The 20,379-nt window shown below is 54.0% G+C and overlaps 2 protein-coding genes across 2 annotated transcripts in view; one reads left to right on the top strand and one right to left on the bottom strand.

The window, feature by feature from the left end:
• Nucleotides 1-199, top strand: part of LOC142656725 (ras-related protein Rab-35-like) — a 15,828-nt gene extending 15,629 nt beyond the window's left edge. Inside the window, exon 6 of the mRNA XM_075831652.1 lies at nt 20-199. Within this exon, the coding sequence (XP_075687767.1) occupies nt 20-199 (180 nt within the window). The remainder of the gene's footprint in view (nt 1-19) is intronic.
• A 565-nt stretch (nt 200-764) lies between these two features.
• MMP25 (matrix metallopeptidase 25) lies at nt 765-20,130 on the bottom strand. Its single transcript, XM_075831651.1, has 8 exons — nt 19,891-20,130; nt 10,019-10,151; nt 9,708-9,846; nt 7,666-7,937; nt 2,270-2,443; nt 2,108-2,195; nt 1,109-1,191; nt 765-1,030 (listed from the first exon to the last, which is right to left on the bottom strand). Exons 1-8 carry the CDS (start codon nt 19,969-19,971, stop codon nt 765-767), a joined length of 1,236 nt encoding a protein of 411 aa, XP_075687766.1. The 5' UTR covers nt 19,972-20,130.
• Nucleotides 20,131-20,379: the final 249 nt, after the last annotated feature.

The raw sequence follows: 20,379 nt of genomic DNA, 5'->3' as shown, positions 1-20,379 counted from the left end.
GCTCCACCTGGCTGATAAGGTGGAGCGGTACCTCATCAGAAAGGCAAAGTGGTACCTCATTAGACAGGTGGAGCGGACCCTCATCAGACAGGTGGAGCGGAACCTCATCAGACAGGTGGAGCGGAACCTCATCAGACAGGTGGAGCGGAACCTCATCAGACAGGTGGAGCGGAACAAGCTTACATTGGCAGAAGCTTAAAGGGCACGTGGAGCCCCTGGCATTGGCACAGGGTCCCTCATAAGGTGCAGGGCAGAGACATCAGACTTTATCCTACCAGGAGGTCGGGGGACTGTACGGAGCTCTGTGGAACTACAGGGATAAGCACAACCCCCGCACTGCATCGCGGACTGTCCATGGCACATTCAGAGCGTCCACACCGACTATTGGGCTGTTTTATCAGCGCCGTCTGAGCGGTAAAACTCATTCAATCAAAAAACAAACGCGGCGCTGTAATCGTTTCTCCTCCGGCGTTTATAGCCGCTCCTGCAATCAATGCCACTCTGCTGCGCGCCGTAGACTGGTGACTTTTAATGGCGCAACTTTCAGCAGCACAGTCGGCGTTCACATCCTGCGACGCTCTGCAGAGACCCGACTTAGTGCATCACCGGTGGTCCCAGCTCCTGAATACATGAATTTGGGTGGAGGTCGTCGGCCCGCAGGCTTCACCCTCCTGACTTATGCCAAAGTCTCCAGCACTGGAGCAAATGACCGGCACCTTACAGGACCGGCAGAGGTCGCGCCAATTATTCGTGGCACCAGAGGGTTATATGTTTTTATTCGGGTTCTGCGCCTCTTTATACAGAATGTGCAGGAACGGGCGAGGAGACCTCCGGGGCCACATGGGCCCAGTGTAGCATCCGGATTTTAGCTCCTCACCTGCAATAAATACAATTTTGCTGTCATTGGCTCTTTCATACACCGCGTCCACCCTGGGCAGATCAGGGGGCAGCCCCAGCCAGAAGCGCCCCAGGTGGGCAGGGTTTAGGGAGACCAGCTGCCTGGTGGCTTGTACCCTCCAGAAGTACCGACCTGCAGAGGCAGAAATAGCAAATATTATTCATTACCCGTGAAATTCTTCATGTAAACCCCACGCAGCGCGGCGCTTACTCTTAAAGAAGAAGATTTCTCCTCGAATGTTGGCCACAGCATCAAAGTGGGTGGAGCAGCGGTCCGGGAACGGGAGGCGGGGCCTGTGGAAGACATTGCAGGACACGTCACGGAGAATCCTTATGGAGCGGCGCTCGCCCCTCGTGTCTTTTTTACTAAATATTTGTATTCCCCTTGAAATGACAATTCTGGAGCCGCTTTTCCTAGAACTTTATGATGTTTCGTTCCTTATTTTTTTTCTATTTCGCCCAGAAACGTTTGAATAAATTGGCAATTGGGTTTTACCAGTTGGGGGCGTGTCTCTACACAGACTGACACTGACCAATCAGCGGTGACAGAGTGAGACTATGTAGGGACACGCCCCTTTAACAAGGGGAATAACAGAGGAACGGCACCACACGGAGCTGGAAGAAAAGATGTTCCAGAATTATAATTTCATGGGAATGCAGGAATTTACTCAAATAGACATTTCAGAAGAGGCGACAGGTCCCCTTTAAGAAGAGACAAACAGGATGGTGGTGGGGACTTTAGTACTAGAAGGGCTATGGTGTTTGGGTCAGAGGGGCAACAGGGTGCTTTGTGGCAGTTGTGTGGTCATGGCGGCTCGGGACTTGTAACCGCTCCACATAGATTCATAAATCTGCACCCGATGTGGGCCACCAATAAAAAGCTGTCCCGTTATTTGTAACCTTCAATGGTCGGGTATCGTCCCAGCATAAAACCCAGCGCTGTCTGTGGTCAGCGTGCTTCCCATAAGTGTGGTCAGTGGCTGTCACCGAGGATCATTAGTGGTGTTGGACACAAGGCCGGAGTCATCAGTAGCGGTTTGTTGGGTTAGGTCTAGATGGTGGCGGCACGCTCTGTCCGTCTCTGTCCCTCTCAGTCCGTCTCTGTCCCTCTCAGTCCGGCTCTGTCCCTCTCAGTCCGGCTCTGTCCGTCTCTGTCCCCCGCAGCGTCACATCTTGTAATCGGATGAATTCTGTACGGGAAATCTCTTACCGATATGTGGTGGGCCCTCGTGGAGGAATAAAGCGCTGAGTTGGCGCAGGAGGAGGAGCTTCTGGCCCGGGTTGGACAATTCTTTTCCCTGCATAAGAGAATAAAGTTATGAGTGTGCGTGACGGGGCCGCGCGCAGCGCCCGTGGTGGAGTTACCCCTCACCGTACAAGGCCTGGATTCCTCCCACGTCGTCCGGGGGCAGCCGGTATCTCTGGTGCTCGCCCAGCGTCCCCTGGTAATACGGCTTCATAATGGAACTCTCAGATGAATGTGACAACCCCAGAGAATGACCAAACTCGTGCACGGCCACCGCGAATAGATCCGTCCCCACGTCCACTACAACAGAAGAAGCAAAGTCCGGTGACCCTACGCGGCCAGAACTCTCGGGGGTGCGCGACGTCCCGTAATGATAGATGTATAAAACTAACTCTGGTTTCTGAGCCCCGATATCCCAAAGATCTTATGTAACCGATTTATGGCGGCCATTGTGACAGCACGTCCCCCTCCCCGACACCACTCGTCCCCCTCCCCGACAGGACACGTCCCCCTCCCTGACCGGACACCACACATCCCCCTCCCCGACACCACACGTCCCCCTCCCCGACACCACACGTCCCCCTCCCTGACCGGACACCACACATCCCCCTCCCCGACACCACACGTCCCCCTCCCCGACACCACACGTCCCCCTCCCTGACCGGACACCGCACATCCCCCTCCCTGACACCACACGTCCCCCTCCCTGACACCACACGTCCCCCTCCCTGACCGGACACCGCACGTCCCCCTCCCTGACACCACACATCCCCCTCCCTGACACCACACGTCCCCCTCCCTGACCGGACACCACACGTCCCCCTCCCTGACCGGACACCGTACGTCCCCCTCCCTGACCGGACACCGTACGTCCCCCTCCCTGACCGGACACCGTACGTCCCCCTCCCTGACCGGACACCGCACGTCCCCCTCCCTGACCGGACACCGCACGTCCCCCTCCCTGACCGGACACCGCACGTCCCCCTCCCTGACCGGACACCGCACGTCCCCCTCCCTGACCGGACACCGCACGTCCCCCTCCCTGACACCACACGTCCCCCTCCCTGACACCACACGTCCCCCTCCCTGACCGGACACCGCACATCCCCCTCCCTGACACCGCACATCCCCCTCCCTGACACCGCACCTCCCCCTCCCTGACCGGACACCGCACGTCCCCCTCCCTGACCGGACACCGCACGTCCCCCTCCCTGACCGGACACCGCACGTCCCCCTCCCTGACCGGACACCGCACGTCCCCCTCCCTGACCGGACACCGCACGTCCCCCTCCCTGACCGGACACCGCACGTCCCCCTCCCTGACCGGACACCGCACGTCCCCCTCCCTGACACCACACGTCCCCCTCCCTGACACCACACGTCCCCCTCCCTGACCGGACACCGTACGTCCCCCTCCCTGACCGGACACCGTACGTCCCCCTCCCTGACCGGACACCGCACGTCCCCCTCCCTGACCGGACACCGCACGTCCCCCTCCCTGACCGGACACCGCACGTCCCCCTCCCTGACCGGACACCGCACGTCCCCCTCCCTGACCGGACACCGCACGTCCCCCTCCCTGACCGGACACCGCACGTCCCCCTCCCTGACCGGACACCGCACGTCCCCCTCCCTGACACCACACGTCCCCCTCCCTGACACCACACGTCCCCCTCCCTGACCGGACACCGCACATCCCCCTCCCTGACACCACACCTCCCCCTCCCTGACACCGCACCTCCCCCTCCCTGACCGGACACCGCACGTCCCCCTCCCTGACCGGACACCGCACGTCCCCCTCCCTGACTGGACACCGCACGTCCCCCTCCCTGACCGGACACCGCACGTCCCCCTCCCTGACCGGACACCGCACGTCCCCCTCCCTGACACCACACGTCCCCCTCCCTGACACCACACGTCCCCCTCCCTGACCGGACACCGCACGTCCCCCTCCCTGACACCACACGTCCCCCTCCCTGACCGGACACCGCACGTCCCCCTCCCTGACCGGACACCGCACGTCCCCCTCCCTGACCGGACACCGCACGTCCCCCTCCCTGACCGGACACCGCACGTCCCCCTCCCTGACCGGACACCGCACGTCCCCCTCCCTGACACCACACGTCCCCCTCCCTGACACCACACGTCCCCCTCCCTGACCGGACACCACACATCCCCCTCCCTGACACCGCACCTCCCCCTCCCTGACCGGACACCGCACGTCCCCCTCCCTGACCGGACACCGCACGTCCCCCTCCCTGACCGGACACCGCACGTCCCCCTCCCTGACCGGACACCGCACGTCCCCCTCCCTGACCGGACACCGCACGTCCCCCTCCCTGACCGGACACCGCACGTCCCCCTCCCTGACCGGACACCGCACGTCCCCCTCCCTGACACCACACGTCCCCCTCCCTGACACCACACGTCCCCCTCCCTGACCGGACACCGTACGTCCCCCTCCCTGACCGGACACCGTACGTCCCCCTCCCTGACCGGACACCGCACGTCCCCCTCCCTGACCGGACACCGCACGTCCCCCTCCCTGACCGGACACCGCACGTCCCCCTCCCTGACCGGACACCGCACGTCCCCCTCCCTGACCGGACACCGCACGTCCCCCTCCCTGACCGGACACCGCACGTCCCCCTCCCTGACCGGACACCGCACGTCCCCCTCCCTGACACCACACGTCCCCCTCCCTGACACCACACGTCCCCCTCCCTGACCGGACACCGCACATCCCCCTCCCTGACACCACACCTCCCCCTCCCTGACACCGCACCTCCCCCTCCCTGACCGGACACCGCACGTCCCCCTCCCTGACCGGACACCGCACGTCCCCCTCCCTGACTGGACACCGCACGTCCCCCTCCCTGACCGGACACCGCACGTCCCCCTCCCTGACCGGACACCGCACGTCCCCCTCCCTGACACCACACGTCCCCCTCCCTGACACCACACGTCCCCCTCCCTGACCGGACACCGCACGTCCCCCTCCCTGACACCACACGTCCCCCTCCCTGACCGGACACCGCACGTCCCCCTCCCTGACCGGACACCGCACGTCCCCCTCCCTGACCGGACACCGCACGTCCCCCTCCCTGACCGGACACCGCACGTCCCCCTCCCTGACCGGACACCGCACGTCCCCCTCCCTGACCGGACACCGCACGTCCCCCTCCCTGACACCGCACGTCCCCCTCCCTGAACGGACACCGCACGTCCCCCTCCCTGAACGGACACCGCACGTCCCCCTCCCTGACCGGACACCGCACGTCCCCCTCCCTGACCGGACACCGCACGTCCCCCTCCCTGACACCGCACGTCCCCCTCCCTGAACGGACACCGCACGTCCCCCTCCCTGAACGGACACCGCACGTCCCCCTCCCTGACCGGACACCGCACGTCCCCCTCCCTGACACCGCACGTCCCCCTCCCTGAACGGACACCGCACGTCCCCCTCCCTGAACGGACACCGCACGTCCCCCTCCCTGACCGGACACCGCACGTCCCCCTCCCTGACCGGACACCGCACGTCCCCCTCCCTGACCGGACACCGCACGTCCCCCTCCCTGACCGGACACCGCACGTCCCCCTCCCTGACACCGCACGTCCCCCTCCCTGAACGGACACCGCACGTCCCCCTCCCTGAACGGACACCGCACGTCCCCCTCCCTGAACGGACACCGCACGTCCCCCTCCCTGACCGGACACCGCACGTCCCCCTCCCTGACCGGACACCGTACGTCCCCCTCCCTGACCGGACACCGTACGTCCCCCTCCCTGACCGGACACCGCACGTCCCCCTCCCTGACACCGCACGTCCCCCTCCCTGAACGGACACCGCACGTCCCCCTCCCTGAACGGACACCGCACGTCCCCCTCCCTGACCGGACACCGCACGTCCCCCTCCCTGACCCCGCACGTCCCCCTCCCTGAACGGACACCGCACGTCCCCCTCCCTGAACGGACACCGCACGTCCCCCTCCCTGAACGGACACCGCACGTCCCCCTCCCTGACCGGACACCGCACGTCCCCCTCCCTGACCGGACACCGCACGTCCCCCTCCCTGACACCGCACATCCCCCTCCCTGAACGGACACCGCACGTACCCCTCCCTGAACGGACACCGCACGTCCCCCTCCCTGACCGGACACCGCACGTCCCCCTCCCTGACCGGACACCGCACGTCCCCCTCCCTGACCGGACACCGCACGTCCCCCTCCCTGACCGGACACCGCACGTCCCCCTCCCTGACCGGACACCGCACGTCCCCCTCCCTGACCGGACACCGCACGTCCCCCTCCCTGACCGGACACCGCACGTCCCCCTCCCTGACCGGACACCGCACGTCCCCCTCCCTGACCGGACACCGCACGTCCCCCTCCCTGACACCGCACACCGCACGTCCCCCTCCCTGACCGGACACCGCACGTCCCCCTCCCTGACCGGACACCGCACGTCCCCCTCCCTGACCGGACACCGCACGTCCCCCTCCCTGACCGGACACCGCACGTCCCCCTCCCTGACCGGACACCACACGTCCCCCTCCCTGACCGGACACCACACGTCCCCCTCCCTGACCGGACACCACACGTCCCCCTCCCTGACCGGACACCACACGTCCCCCTCCCTGACCGGACACCACACGTCCCCCTCCCTGACACCACACGTCCCCCTCCCTGACCGGACACCACACGTCCCCCTCCCTGACCGGACACCACACGTCCCCCTCCCTGACCGGACACCACACGTCCCCCTCCCTGACCGGACACCACACGTCCCCCTCCCTGACCGGACACCACACGTCCCCCTCCCTGGCCGGACACCACACGTCCCCCTCCCTGGCCGGACACCACACGTCCCCCTCCCTGGCCGGACACCACACGTCCCCCTCCCTGGCCGGACACCACACGTCCCCCTCCCTGGCCGGACACCACACGTCCCCCTCCGTGACACCACACGTCCCCCTCCCTGACCGGACACCACACGTCCCCCTCCCTGACCGGACACCGCACATCCCCCTCCCTGACACCACACGTCCCCCTCCCTGACCGGACACCACACGTCCCCCTCCCTGACCGGACACCACACGTCCCCCTCCGTGACACCACACGTCCCCCTCCGTGACACCACACGTCCCCCTCCGTGACACCACACGTCCCCCTCCCTGACCGGACACCACACGTCCCCCTCCCTGACCGGACACCACACGTCCCCCTCCCTGACCGGACACCACACGTCCCCATCCCTGACCGGACACCACACGTCCCCCTCCGTGACACCACACATCCCCCTCCCTGACCGGACACCGCACATCCCCCTCCCTGACACATTCTCTTCCTTCCTAAAACAACTTCTCTCTTATTTCTTGCCGTGAAGAGCAGGAAAGACCCAGTTTTGACATTCGACAGAAGAAACGTGACAGATTTGTGTCGGGGAGGGGACGCGCCGTCTAGATGGTTTCATCATCATTATCATCATGCGTGGTCTGCGGTTCTGGAAGTCGCCGTCTTACCATTATATGTCCACGACTCGTCAGCGTCCATGTGAGTGGCTCCGGCACTGGGCCCTACGCCGGGGAAGAAGGCATGACCAAGGGTACCTCCTGGGCCGTCAAATGGATAGCCGTCCCCATGGGACCCCTCCACAAAACTGACACGTAGATCGGCCTCTCCGGCCCCGGCCTCGCTGAAGTGGAGGTTACTCTCCCGGCTCCACGTCATCAGGGCGCTCCCAATCAGTTGTCTTGTGGTTTCTTGGCTGAGGGAGACGGGAAAACTCTCCACCCTGCAAAAGAAGATTTCCCAGCGGATCACGTCAGAACCCCCAGAAAACACAAGCCCCTTCTATCAATATCACAAGCCCCCCAATACAGCTCACAAGGGGGAGGGGGGTCATCCAGCTTTCCTGGACGTCTGCAGGGCCTGCGGTTACGCACTGATGACATCACTCGTTCTTCTACCGTTACACAATTAGGCAGAATTCTCCTTCAGGAGACCTGGGAAGCTCGGGGGGAGTTGTAATGACATTTCACTTGTCCCCCGGAACTTCCTGCACTGGACGTCTGGCCCAATGGGCAAGGATCTGGGCACAGGGGATGGATTTAGTTGTGATCCGGGGCAAACGCTAAGATGCCATGGGCTCGTCCATTCTACAGCCAATGTGACCAGCAATTAACAATCAGTCAGTACCGATAATTACAGACTGATGAAAATCACACAATGGCGCAAGGTTGAGGTTGTAGCAGCCGGTACCTGCCCCCGCAATGCCTCATACCTCCAGGTCAGGTGTCTCCTCTGCCCCCCTCAGTGCCTCATACCTCCAGGTCAGGTGTCTCCTCTGCCCCCCTCAGCGCCTCATACCTCCAGGTCAGGTGTCTCCTCTGCCCCCCTCAGTGTCTCATACCTCCAGGTCAGGTGTCTCCTCTGCCCCCCTCAGTGTCTCATACCTCCAGGTCAGGTGTCTCCTCTGCCCCCCTCAGTGCCTCATACCTCCAGGTCAGGTGTCTCCTCTGCCGCCGCAATGCCTCATACCTCCAGGTCAGGTGTCTCCTCTGCCCCCCGCAGCGCCTCATACCTCCAGGTCAGGTGTCTCCTCTGCCCCCCTCAGTGCCTCATACCTCCAGGTCAGGTGTCTCCTCTGCCCCCCTCAGTGCCTCATACCTCCAGGTCAGGTGTCTCCTCTGCCCCCCGCAGTGCCTCATACCTCCAGGTCAGGTGTCTCCTCTGCCCCCCGCAGCGCCTCATACCTCCAGGTCAGGTGTCTCCTCTGCCCCCCGCAATGCCTCATACCTCCAGGTCAGGTGTCTCCTCTGCCCCCCTGCCCCTTCAGTGCCTCATACCTCCAGGTCAGGTGTCTCCTCTGCCCCCCGCAGCGCCTCATACCTCCAGGTCAGGTGTCTCCTCTGCCCCCCTCAGTGCCTCATACCTCCAGGTCAGGTGTCTCCTCTGCCCCCCTCAGTGCCTCATACCTCCAGGTCAGGTGTCTCCTCTGCCCCCCTCAGTGCCTCATACCTCCAGGTCAGGTGTCTCCTCTGCCCCCCTCAGCGCCTCATACCTCCAGGTCAGGTGTCTCCTCTGCACCCCTCAGCGCCTCATACCTCCAGGTCAGGTGTCTCCTCTGCACCCCTCAGCGCCTCATACCTCCAGGTCAGGTGTCTCCTCTGCCCCCCTCAGCGCCTCATACCTCCAGGTCAGGTGTCTCCTCTGCCCCCCTCAGTGCCTCATACCTCCAGGTCAGGTGTCTCCTCTGCCCCCCGCAGCGCCTCATACCTCCAGGTCAGGTGTCTCCTCTGCCCCCCTGCCCCCTCAGTGCCTCATACCTCCAGGTCAGGTGTCTCCTCTGCCCCCCTGCCCCCTCAGTGCCTCATACCTCCAGGTCAGGTGTCTCCTCTGCACCCCTCAGTGCCTCATACCTCCAGGTCAGGTGTCTCCTCTGCCCCCCGCAGCGCCTCATACCTCCAGGTCAGGTGTCTCCTCTGCCCCCCTGCCCCCTCAGTGCCTCATACCTCCAGGTCAGGTGTCTCCTCTGCCCCCCTGCCCCCTCAGTGCCTCATACCTCCAGGTCAGGTGTCTCTTCTGCCACACGGCCCCACTCAGGGCATATCGTTTTCTACGGTGTCCCTGAACGCCGGACGTCATGATGATGTCAGGAAGAGAGCAGCGAGGCTTGTGCATCATGGCGACCGTCTCGTCATCTGAGGTGAAGAATGAGATCACAATATGACAACCGCCTGGTGTCAATGATGTCACTATTGGCATATACATGTGGGGTGCCCAGAGGACATTGGTGCTTTCCTGATTTGCGGATATGTCGCGGATTAGCCGCACTGACTGCTGTGTATCCGGTACGAGCGCACAATCATTTACCCAGAATCCCGCTCTCTCGCAGGCCTGCAAATCTCTGCATCGTCTTGACTGCTTTCCTCAGCCCGTCCAGCGTTTGCTGCTGCGCAGAGTAGGGGTCCGGCGGGGGCAGGTAGCCATAACGCGTCAGCCAGTCCTGTATGCAACAAGAAGGTTATAAAATATAAAAATCACTTCTTTATAGAAGCAAAAACTGAAACTGGTGATAGCAAAGAGAATTATAATAACGCTGATGACTCTGGAGAGGATTATAATAACGGTGATGACTCTGGAGAGGATTATAATACTGGCGGTGATGGCTCTGGAGGGGATTATAATACTGGTGGTGATGACTCTGGAGGGGATTATAATACTGGTGGTGATGACTCTGGAAGGGATTATAATACTGGTGGTGATGACTCTGGAGGGGATTATAATACTGGTGGTGATGACTCTGGAAGGGATTATAATACTGGTGGTGATGACTCTGGAAGGGATTATAATACTGGTGGTGATGACTCTGGAGAGGATTATAATACTGGTGGTGATGACTCTGGAGAGGATTATAATACTGGCGGTGATGACTCTGGAGGGGATTATAATATTGGCGGTGATGACTCTGGAGAGGATTATAATACTGGTGGTGATGACTGGAGAGAATTATAATACTGGTGGAGATGACTCTGGAGGGGATTATAATACTGGTGGTGATGACTCTGGAGAGGATTATAATACTGGTGGAGATGACTCTGGAGGGGATTATAATACTGGTGGAGATGACTCTGGAGGGGATTATAATACTGGTGGAGATGACTCTGGAGGGGATTATAATACTGGTGGAGATGACTCTGGAGAGGATTATAATACTGGTGGAGATGACTCTGGAGGGGATTATAATACTGGTGGAGATGACTCTGGAAGGGACTATAATATTGGTGGTGATGGCTCTGGAGGGGATTATAATACTGGTGGTTAGGACTCTGGAGGGGATTATAATACTGGTGGTGATGACTCTGCAGAGGATTATAATACTGGTGGTTAGGACTCTGGAGGGGATTATAATACTGGTGGTGATGACTCTGGAGGGGATTATAATACTGGTGGTGATGACTCTGGAGGGGATTATAATATTGGTGGTGATGGCTCTGGAGAGGATTATAATACTGGTGGTGAGTGCTCTGGAGAGGATTATAATATTGGTGGTGATGGCTCTGGAGAGGATTATAATACTGGTGGTGATGACTCTGGAGGGGATTATATTACTGGCGGTGATGACTCTGGAGGGTATTATAATACTGGTGGTGATGGCTCTGGAGGGGATTATAATACTGGTGGTCATGACTCTGGAGGGGATTATAATACTGGTGGTGATGAGTCTGAAGGGCATTATAATATTGGTGGTGATGACTCTGGAGAGGATTATAATACTGGTGGTTAGGACTCTGAAGAGGATTATAATACTGGTGTTTAGGACTCTGGAGGGGATTATAATACTGGTGGTGATGACTCTGGAGGGTATTATCATATTGGTCGTGATGACTCTGGAGAGGATTATAATACTGATGGTGATGACTCTGGAGGGGATTATAATACTGGTGGTGATGACTCTGGAGGGGATTATAATATTGGTGGTGATGACTCTGGAGGGGATTATAATACTGGTGGTGAGTGCTCTGGAGAGGATTATAATATTGGTGGTGATGGCTCTGGAGAGGATTATAATATTGGTGGTGATGACTCTGGAGAGGATTATAATACTGGTGGAGATGACTCTGGAGAGGATTATAATACTGGTGGTGATGACTCTGGAGGGGATTATATTACTGGCGGTGATGACTCTGGAAGGTATTATAATACTGGTGGTGATGGCTCTGGAGGGGATTATAATACTGGTGGTCATGACTCTGGAGGGGATTATAATACTGGTGGTCATGACTCTGGAGGGGATTATAATACTGGTGGTGACGACTCTGGAGGGGATTATAATAACGGTGATGACTCTGGAGGGGATTATAATACTGGTGGTGATGACTCTGGAGATGATTATAATACTGGTGGTGATGGCTCTGGAGGGGATTATAATACTGGTGGTCATGACTCTGGAGGGGATTATAATACTGGTGGTGATGAGTCTGAAGGGCATTATAATACTGGTGATGATGGCTCTGGAGGGGATTATAATACTGGTGGTGATGACTCTGGAGAGGATTATAATACTGGTGGTTAGGACTCTGAAGAGGATTATAATACTGGTGTTTAGGACTCTGGAGGGGATTATAATACTGGTGGTGATGGTTCTAGAGAGGAATATAATACTGGTGATGGTTCTAGAGGGGATTATATTACTGGTGGTGATGACTCTGGAGAGGACTATAATACTAGTGGTGATGACTCTGGAGGTGATTACAATATTGGTGGTGATGGTTCTAGAGGGGATTATAATACTGGTGGTGATGGTTCTGGAGGGGATTATAATACTGGTGGTGATGGTTCGAGAGAGGAATATAATACTGGTGATGGTTCTGGAGGGGATTAATACTGGTGGCGATGACTGGAGGGTATTATAATATTGGTGCTGATGGCTCTGGAGAGGATTATAATACTGGTGGTGATGACTCTAGAGGGGATTATAATACTGGTGGTGATGACTGGAGGGTATTATAATATTGGTGCTGATGGCTCTGGAGAGGATTATAATACTGGTGTTGATGGTTCTAGAGAGGAATATAATACTGGTGATGGTTCTAGAGGGGATTATAATAATGTTGGTGATGACCCTGGAGAGGAATATAATACTGGTGGTAGTGATGACTCTGGAGGGGATTATAATATTGGTGGTGATGACACTGGAGGGGATTATAAATACTGGTGGTGATGGTTCTAGAGGGGATTATAATACTGGGGGTGATGGCTCTAGAGGGGATTATAATACTGGTGGCGATGGTTCTAGAGGGGTCTATAATACTGGTGGTGATGGCTCTGGAGGGGATTTTAATACTGGCGGTGAGGACTCTGGAGGGGATTATAATACTGGCGGTGAGGACTCTGGAGGGGATTATAATACTGGTGGTGAAGACTCTGGAGAGAATTATAATAACGCTGATGACTCTGGAGAGGATTATAATACTGGTGGTGATGACTCTGGAGAGGATTATAATACTGGCGGAGATGACTCTGGAGGGGATTATAATACTGGTGGTGATGACTCTGGAGGGGATTATAATACTGGTGGTGATGACTCTGGAGAGGATTATAATATTGGTGGTGATGACGACTCTGGAGGGGATTATAATACTGGTGGTTAGGACTCTGGAGGGGATTATAATACTGGTGGTGATGGCTCTGCAGGGGATTATTATATTGGTGGTGATGACTCTGTAGGGGATTATAATATTGGTGGTGATGACTCTGGAGGGGATTATAATATTGGTGGTGATGGCTCTGGAGGGGATTATTATATTGGTGGTGATGACTCTGGAAGGGACTATAATATTGGTGGTGATGACTCTGGAGGGGACTATAATATTGGTGGTGATGATTCTGGAGAGGATTATAATACTGGTGGTGATGACTCTGGAGGGGATTATAATACTGGCGGTGATGACTCTGGAGGGGATTATTATATTGGTGGTGATGACTCTGGAAGGGACTATAATATTGGTGGTGATGGCTCTGGAGGGGATTATAATACTGGTGGTGATGATTCTGGAGGGGATTATAATATTGGTGGTGATGGCTCTGGAGAGGATTATAATACTGGTGGTGATGACTCTGGAGGGGATTATAATACTGGTGGTGATGGCTCTGGAGGGGATTATAATACTGGTGGTGATGACTCTGGAGAGGATTATAATACTGGTGTTTAGGACTCTGGAGGGTATTATAATATTGGTCGTGATGACTCTGGAGAGGATTATAATACTGATGGTGATGACTCTGGAGGGGATTATAATACTGGCCGTGATGACTCTGGAGGGTATTATAATATTGGTGGTGTTGGCTCTGGAGAGGATTATAATACTGGTGGGTGATGACTCTGGAGGGGATTATAATATTGGTGCTGATGGCTCTGGAGAGGATTATAATACTAATGATGGTTCTAGAGGGGATTATAATACTGGTGGTGATGACTCTGGAGGGGATTATAATATTGGTGCTGATGACTCTGGAGAGGATTATAATACTGGTGGTGATGGTTCTAGAGAGGAATATAATACTGGTGATGGTTCTAGAGGGGATTATATTACTGGTGGTGATGACTCTGGAGAGGACTATAATACTAGTGGTGATGACTCTGGAGGTGATTACAATATTTGTGGTGATGGTTCTAGAGGGGATTATAATACTGGTGGTGATGGTTCTGGAGGGGATTATAATACTGGTGGTGATGGTTCGAGAGAGGAATATAATACTGGTGATGGTTCTGGAGGGGATTAATACTGGTGGCGATGACTGGACGGTATTATAATATTGGTGCTGATGGCTCTGGAGAGGATTATAATACTGGTGGTGATGACTCTAGAGGGGATTATAATACTGGTGGTGATGACTGGAGGGTATTATAATATTGGTGCTGATGGCTCTGGAGAGGATTATAATACTGGTGTTGATGGTTCTAGAGAAGAATATAATACTGGTGATGGTTCTAGAGGGGATTATAATAATGTTGGTGATGACCCTGGAGAGGAATATAATACTGGTGGTAGTGATGACTCTGGAGGGGATTATAATATTGGTGGTGATGACACTGGAGGGGATTATAAATACTGGTGGTGATGGTTCTAGAGGGGATTATAATACTGGGGGTGATGGCTCTAGAGGGGATTATAATACTGGTGGCGATGGTTCTAGAGGGGACTATAATACTGGTGGTGATGGCTCTGGAGGGGATTTTAATACTGGCGGTGAGGACTCTGGAGGGGATTATAATACTGGTGGTGATGACTCTGGAGAGGATTATAATACTGGTGGTGAAGACTCTGGAGAGAATTATAATAACGCTGATGACTCTGGAGAGGATTATAATACTGGTGGTGATGACTCTGGAGAGGATTATAATACTGGCGGAGATGACTCTGGAGGGGATTATAATACTGGTGGTGATGACTCTGGAGGGGATTATAATACTGGTGGTGATGACTCTGGAGAGGATTATAATATTGGTGGTGATGACTCTGGAGGGGATTATAATACTGGTGGTTAGGACTCTGGAGGGGATTATAATACTGGTGGTGATGGCTCTGCAGGGGATTATTATATTGGTGGTGATGACTCTGTAGGGGATTATAATATTGGTGGTGATGACTCTGGAGGGGATTATAATATTGGTGGTGATGGCTCTGGAGGGGATTATTATATTGGTGGTGATGACTCTGGAAGGGACTATAATATTGGTGGTGATGACTCTGGAGGGGACTATAATATTGGTGGTGATGATTCTGGAGAGGATTATAATACTGGTGGTGATGACTCTGGAGGGGATTATAATACTGGCGGTGATGACTCTGGAGGGGATTATTATATTGGTGGTGATGACTCTGGAAGGGACTATAATATTGGTGGTGATGGCTCTGGAGGGGATTATAATACTGGTGGTGATGATTCTGGAGGGGATTATAATATTGGTGGTGATGGCTCTGGAGAGGATTATAATACTGGTGGTGATGACTCTGGAGGGGATTATAATACTGGTGGTGATGACTCTGGAGGGGATTATAATACTGGTGGTGATGACTCTGCAGAGGATTATAATACTGGTGGTTAGGACTCTGGAGGGGATTATAATACTGGTGGTGATGACTCTGGAGGGGATTATAATACTGGTGGTGATGACTCTGGAGGGGATTATAATATTGGTGGTGATGGCTCTGGAGAGGATTATAATACTGGTGGTGATGGCTCTGGAGGGGATTATAATACTGGTGGTCATGACTCTGGAGGGGATTAGAATACTGGTGGTGATGAGTCTGAAGGGCATTATAATACTGGCGGTGATGACTCTGGAGGGGATTATAATACTGGCGATGATGGCTCTGGAGGGGATTATAATACTGGTGGTGATGACTCTGGAGAGGATTATAATACTGGTGGTTAGGACTCTGGAGGGGATTATAATACTGGCGGTGATGACTCTGGAGGGGATTATAATACTGGCCGTGATGACTCTGGAGGGTATTATAATATTGGTCGTGATGACTCTGGAGAGCATTATAATACTGGTGATGAGGACTCTGGAGATGATTATAATACTGGTGGTGATGGTTCTAGAGGGGATTATAAATACTGGTGGTGATGGTTCTAGAGGGGATTATAATACTGGGGGTGATGGCTCTGGAGAGGATTATAATATTGGTGGTGATGACTCTGGAGGGGATTATAATATTGGTGGTGATGACTCTGGAGGGGATTATAATACTGGTGGTGATGACTCTGGAGGGGATTATAATACTGGTGGTGATGACTCTGGAGAGGATTATAATACTGGTGGTGATGACTCTGGAGGGGATTATAATACTGGTGGTGATGACTCTGGAGGGGATTATAATATTGGTGGTGACGACTCTGGAGGGGATTATAATAACGGTGATGACTCTGGAGGGGATTATAATACTGGTGGTGATGACTCTGGAGATGATTATAATACTGGTGGTGATGGCTCTGGAGGGGATTATAATACTGGTGGTGATGGCTCTGGAGGGGATTATAATACTGGCGGTGATGACTCTGGAGGGGATTATAATACTGGCGGTGATGGCTCTGGAGGGGATTATAATACTGGCGGTGATGACTCTGGAGGGGATTATAATACTGGTGGTGATGGCTCTGGCGGGGATTATAATACTGGCGGTGAGGACTCTGGAGGGGATTATAATACTGGCGGTGAGGACTCTGGAGGGGATTATAATACTGGTGGTGATGACTCTGGAGAGGATTATAATACTGGTGGTGATGGTTCTAGAGGGGATTATAATATTGGTGGTGATGACGACTCTGGAGAGGATTATAATACTGGTGGTGATGACTCTGGAGATGATTATAATACTGGTGGTGATGGCTCTGGAGGGGATTATAATACTGGTGGTGATGGCTCTGGAGGGGATTATAATACTGGCGGTGATGACTCTGGAGGGGATTATAATACTGGTGGTGATGGCTCTGGAGGGGATTATAATACTGGTGGTGATGGCTCTGGAGGGGATTATAATACTGGCGGTGATGGCTCTGGCGGGGATTATAATACTGGCGGTGAGGACTCTGGAGGGGATTATAATACTGGCGGTGAGGACTCTGGAGAGGATTATAATACTGGTGGTGATGACTCTGGAAGGGATTATAATACTGGTGGTGATGACTCTGGAGGGGATTATAATACTGGTGGTGATGACTCTGGAGAGGATTATAATACTGGTGGTGATGGTTCCAGAGGGGATTATAATACTGGTGGTGATGGTTCTATAGAGGAATATAATACTGGTGGTGATGGTTTCAGAGGGGATTATAATACTGGTGGTGATGGTTCTAGAGGGGATTATAATACTGGTGGTGATGGTTCCAGAGGGGATTATAATACTGGTGGTGATGACTCTGGAGAGGATTATAATACTGGTGGTGATGGTTCTAGAGAGGATTATAATACTGGCGGTGATGACTCTGGAGAGGATTATAATACTGGCGGTGATGACTCTGGAGAGGATTATAATACTGGTGGTGATGACGACTCTGGAGAGGATTATAATACTGGTGGTGATGACTCTGGAGAGGATTATAATACTGGTGGAAATGACTCTGGAGAGGATTATAATACTGGTGGTGATGGTTCCAGAGGGGATTATAATACTGGTGGTGATGGTTCTAGAGGGGTTTATAATACTGGTGGTGATGGTTCTAGAGGGGTTTATAATACTAGTGGTGGTGACTCTGGAGAGGATTATAATACTGGCGTGGATGACTCTGGAGGGGATTATAATACTGGTGGTCATGACTCTGGAGGGGATTATAATACTGGTGGTGATGGTTCTAGAGGGGATTATAATACTGGTGGTGATGAGTCTGATGGGCATTATAATACTGGTGGTGATGGCTCTGGAGGGGATTATAATACTGGTGGTGATGGTTCTAGAGGGGATTATAATATTGGTGGTGATGACTCTGGAGGGGTTTATAATACTGGTGGTGATGGTTCTAGAGAGCATTATAATACTGGTGGTGATGGTTCTAGAGGGGATTATAATACTGGTGGTGATGGTTCCAGAGGGGATTATAATACTGGTGGTGATGGTTCTATAGAGGAATATAATACTGGTGGTGATGGTTTCAGAGGGGATTATAATACTGGTGGTGATGGTTCTAGAGGGGATTATAATACTGGTGGTGATGGTTCCAGAGGGGATTATAATACTGGTGGTGATGACTCTGGAGAGGATTATAATACTGGTGGTGATGGTTCTAGAGAGGATTATAATACTGGTGGTGATGGTTCCAGAGGGGATTATAATACTGGTGGTGATGGTTCTATAGAGGAATATAATACTGGTGGTGATGGTTTCAGAGGGGATTATAATACTGGTGGTGATGGTTCTAGAGGGGATTATAATACTGGTGGTGATGGTTCCAGAGGGGATTATAATACTGGTGGTGATGACTCTGGAGGGGATTATAATACTGGTGGTGATGACTCTGGAAGGGATTATTATACTGGTGGTGATGACTCTGGAGGGGATTATAATATTGGTGGTGATGACTCTGGAGGGGATTATAATACTGGTGGTGAGTGCTCTGGAGAGGATTATAATACTGGTGGTGATGACTCTGGAAGGGATTATAATACTGGTGGTTAGGACTCTGGAGGGGATTAGAATACTGGTGGTGATGACTCTGGAGGGGATTATAATATTGGTGGTGATGGCTCTGGAGAGGATTATAATACTGGTGGTGATGGCTCTGGAGAGGATTATAATACTGGTGGTGATGACTCTGGAGGGGATTATAATATTGGTGGTGATGACTCTGGAGGGGATTATAATACTGGTGGTGATGACTCTGGAGAGGATTATAATACTGTGATAATGATGTAGATAGTAGTCGAAGTAGTAGTAGTAGTAGTAGTAGTAGTATTAGTAGTACTATTAGGGGTAGTAGTAGTAGTGGTATCAGAAGTAGTAGGGGTAGTAGTAATGGTAGTATTAGTAGTAATAGTAGGGGTGGTAGTACTAGTAGTAGTATTAGTAGAGGTAGTAGTAGGGGTAGTAGTAGTAGTAGTAGGGGTAGTAGTAGTAGTAGTAGTAGTAGGGGTAGTAGTAGGGGTAGTGGTAGTAGTAGTAGGGGTAGTAGTAGGGGTAGTAATAGTAGTAGGGGTGGTAGTAGTAGTGGTAGTAGTAGTAGGGGTAGTAGTAGGGGTAGTAGTAGGGGTAGTAGGGGTAGTAGTAGGGGTAGTAATAGTAGTAGTAGTGGTAGTAGTAGTAGGGGTAGTGGTAGGGGTAGTAATAGTAGTAGGGGTAGTAGTAGGGGTAGTAATAGTAGTAGGGGTAGTAATAGTAGTAGGGGTAGTAGTAGGGGTAGTAATAGTAGTAGGGGTAGTAGTAGGGGTAGTAATAGTAGTAGGGGTAGTAGTAGTGGTAGTAGTAGTAGTAGGGGTAGTAGTAGTAGTAGTAGGGGTAGTAGTAGGGGTAGTAGTAGTAGTAGTAGGGGTAGGGGTAGTAATAGTAGTAGGGGTAGTAGTAGGGGTAGTAATAGTAGTAGGGGTAGTAGTAGGGGTAGTAGTAGTGGTAGTAGTAGGGGTAGTAGTACTGATAATGTTGTGATTGAGTGTCTGTTCGTACATGTGCAGTGACCCCGGGACTATAGTGGAGGACCCCCTGTCCCAGCCCCACATACACAGCATTATATGGAGCGCTCACCATCCCGGAGCTGATGTCTTTGGCGCTGGGGCTGCTCCCGGCTCCGGCCACACACAACCCGAGAATCCAGGCGACGATCATCCTGCCGGTCACTGGCCGCTCCCTCCCCGCATCCCGCAGCTCTGCGACCCGTCTGCGTCTTCTGTGCGACTCGTGTGCGCTGTGGGTCCGCTCTCCTTCAGCACCGCGCAAGTCCCGCTCCTCCGAATACAATGTATCAACCCGACAGTGCGCAGATATAATGTATCAATACCAGGGAGCACGACCCCGCCCAGCCACCCCTCCCCCACCCAGACCAGCACTGCTACATATCCGCTACCACATCAATATATATCATTATGGCATATGCTGCTGTATCTAATCCTATCATGTGTGATACTGTCTGCTGAGCTGCTGTATCTAATCCTATCATGTGTGATACTGTCTGCTGAGCTGTGTATCTAATCCTATCATGTGTGATACTGTCTGCTGAGCTGCTGTATCTAATCC

This window comes from Rhinoderma darwinii, chromosome 6 (genome assembly GCF_050947455.1).
Source record: "Rhinoderma darwinii isolate aRhiDar2 chromosome 6, aRhiDar2.hap1, whole genome shotgun sequence".
NCBI lineage: Eukaryota > Metazoa > Chordata > Amphibia > Anura > Rhinodermatidae > Rhinoderma > Rhinoderma darwinii.
Note: the sequence above shows the minus strand (reverse complement) of the source record. Positions and strands in the feature narration are given on the sequence as shown.

Coding starts and splice junctions, on each gene's coding strand:
- MMP25 (XM_075831651.1), bottom strand. CDS start 19,971: ATGATCGTCGCCTGGATTCTCGGGTTGTGTGTGGCCGGAGCCGGGAGC. Junction 2,196..2,269: donor AGGAATCCAGGCCTTGTACG/GTGAGGGGTAAC, acceptor TCTCTTATGCAG/GGAAAAGAATTGTCCAACCC. Junction 1,031..1,108: donor AGAAATCTTCTTCTTTAAGA/GTAAGCGCCGCG, acceptor CTGCCTCTGCAG/GTCGGTACTTCTGGAGGGTA.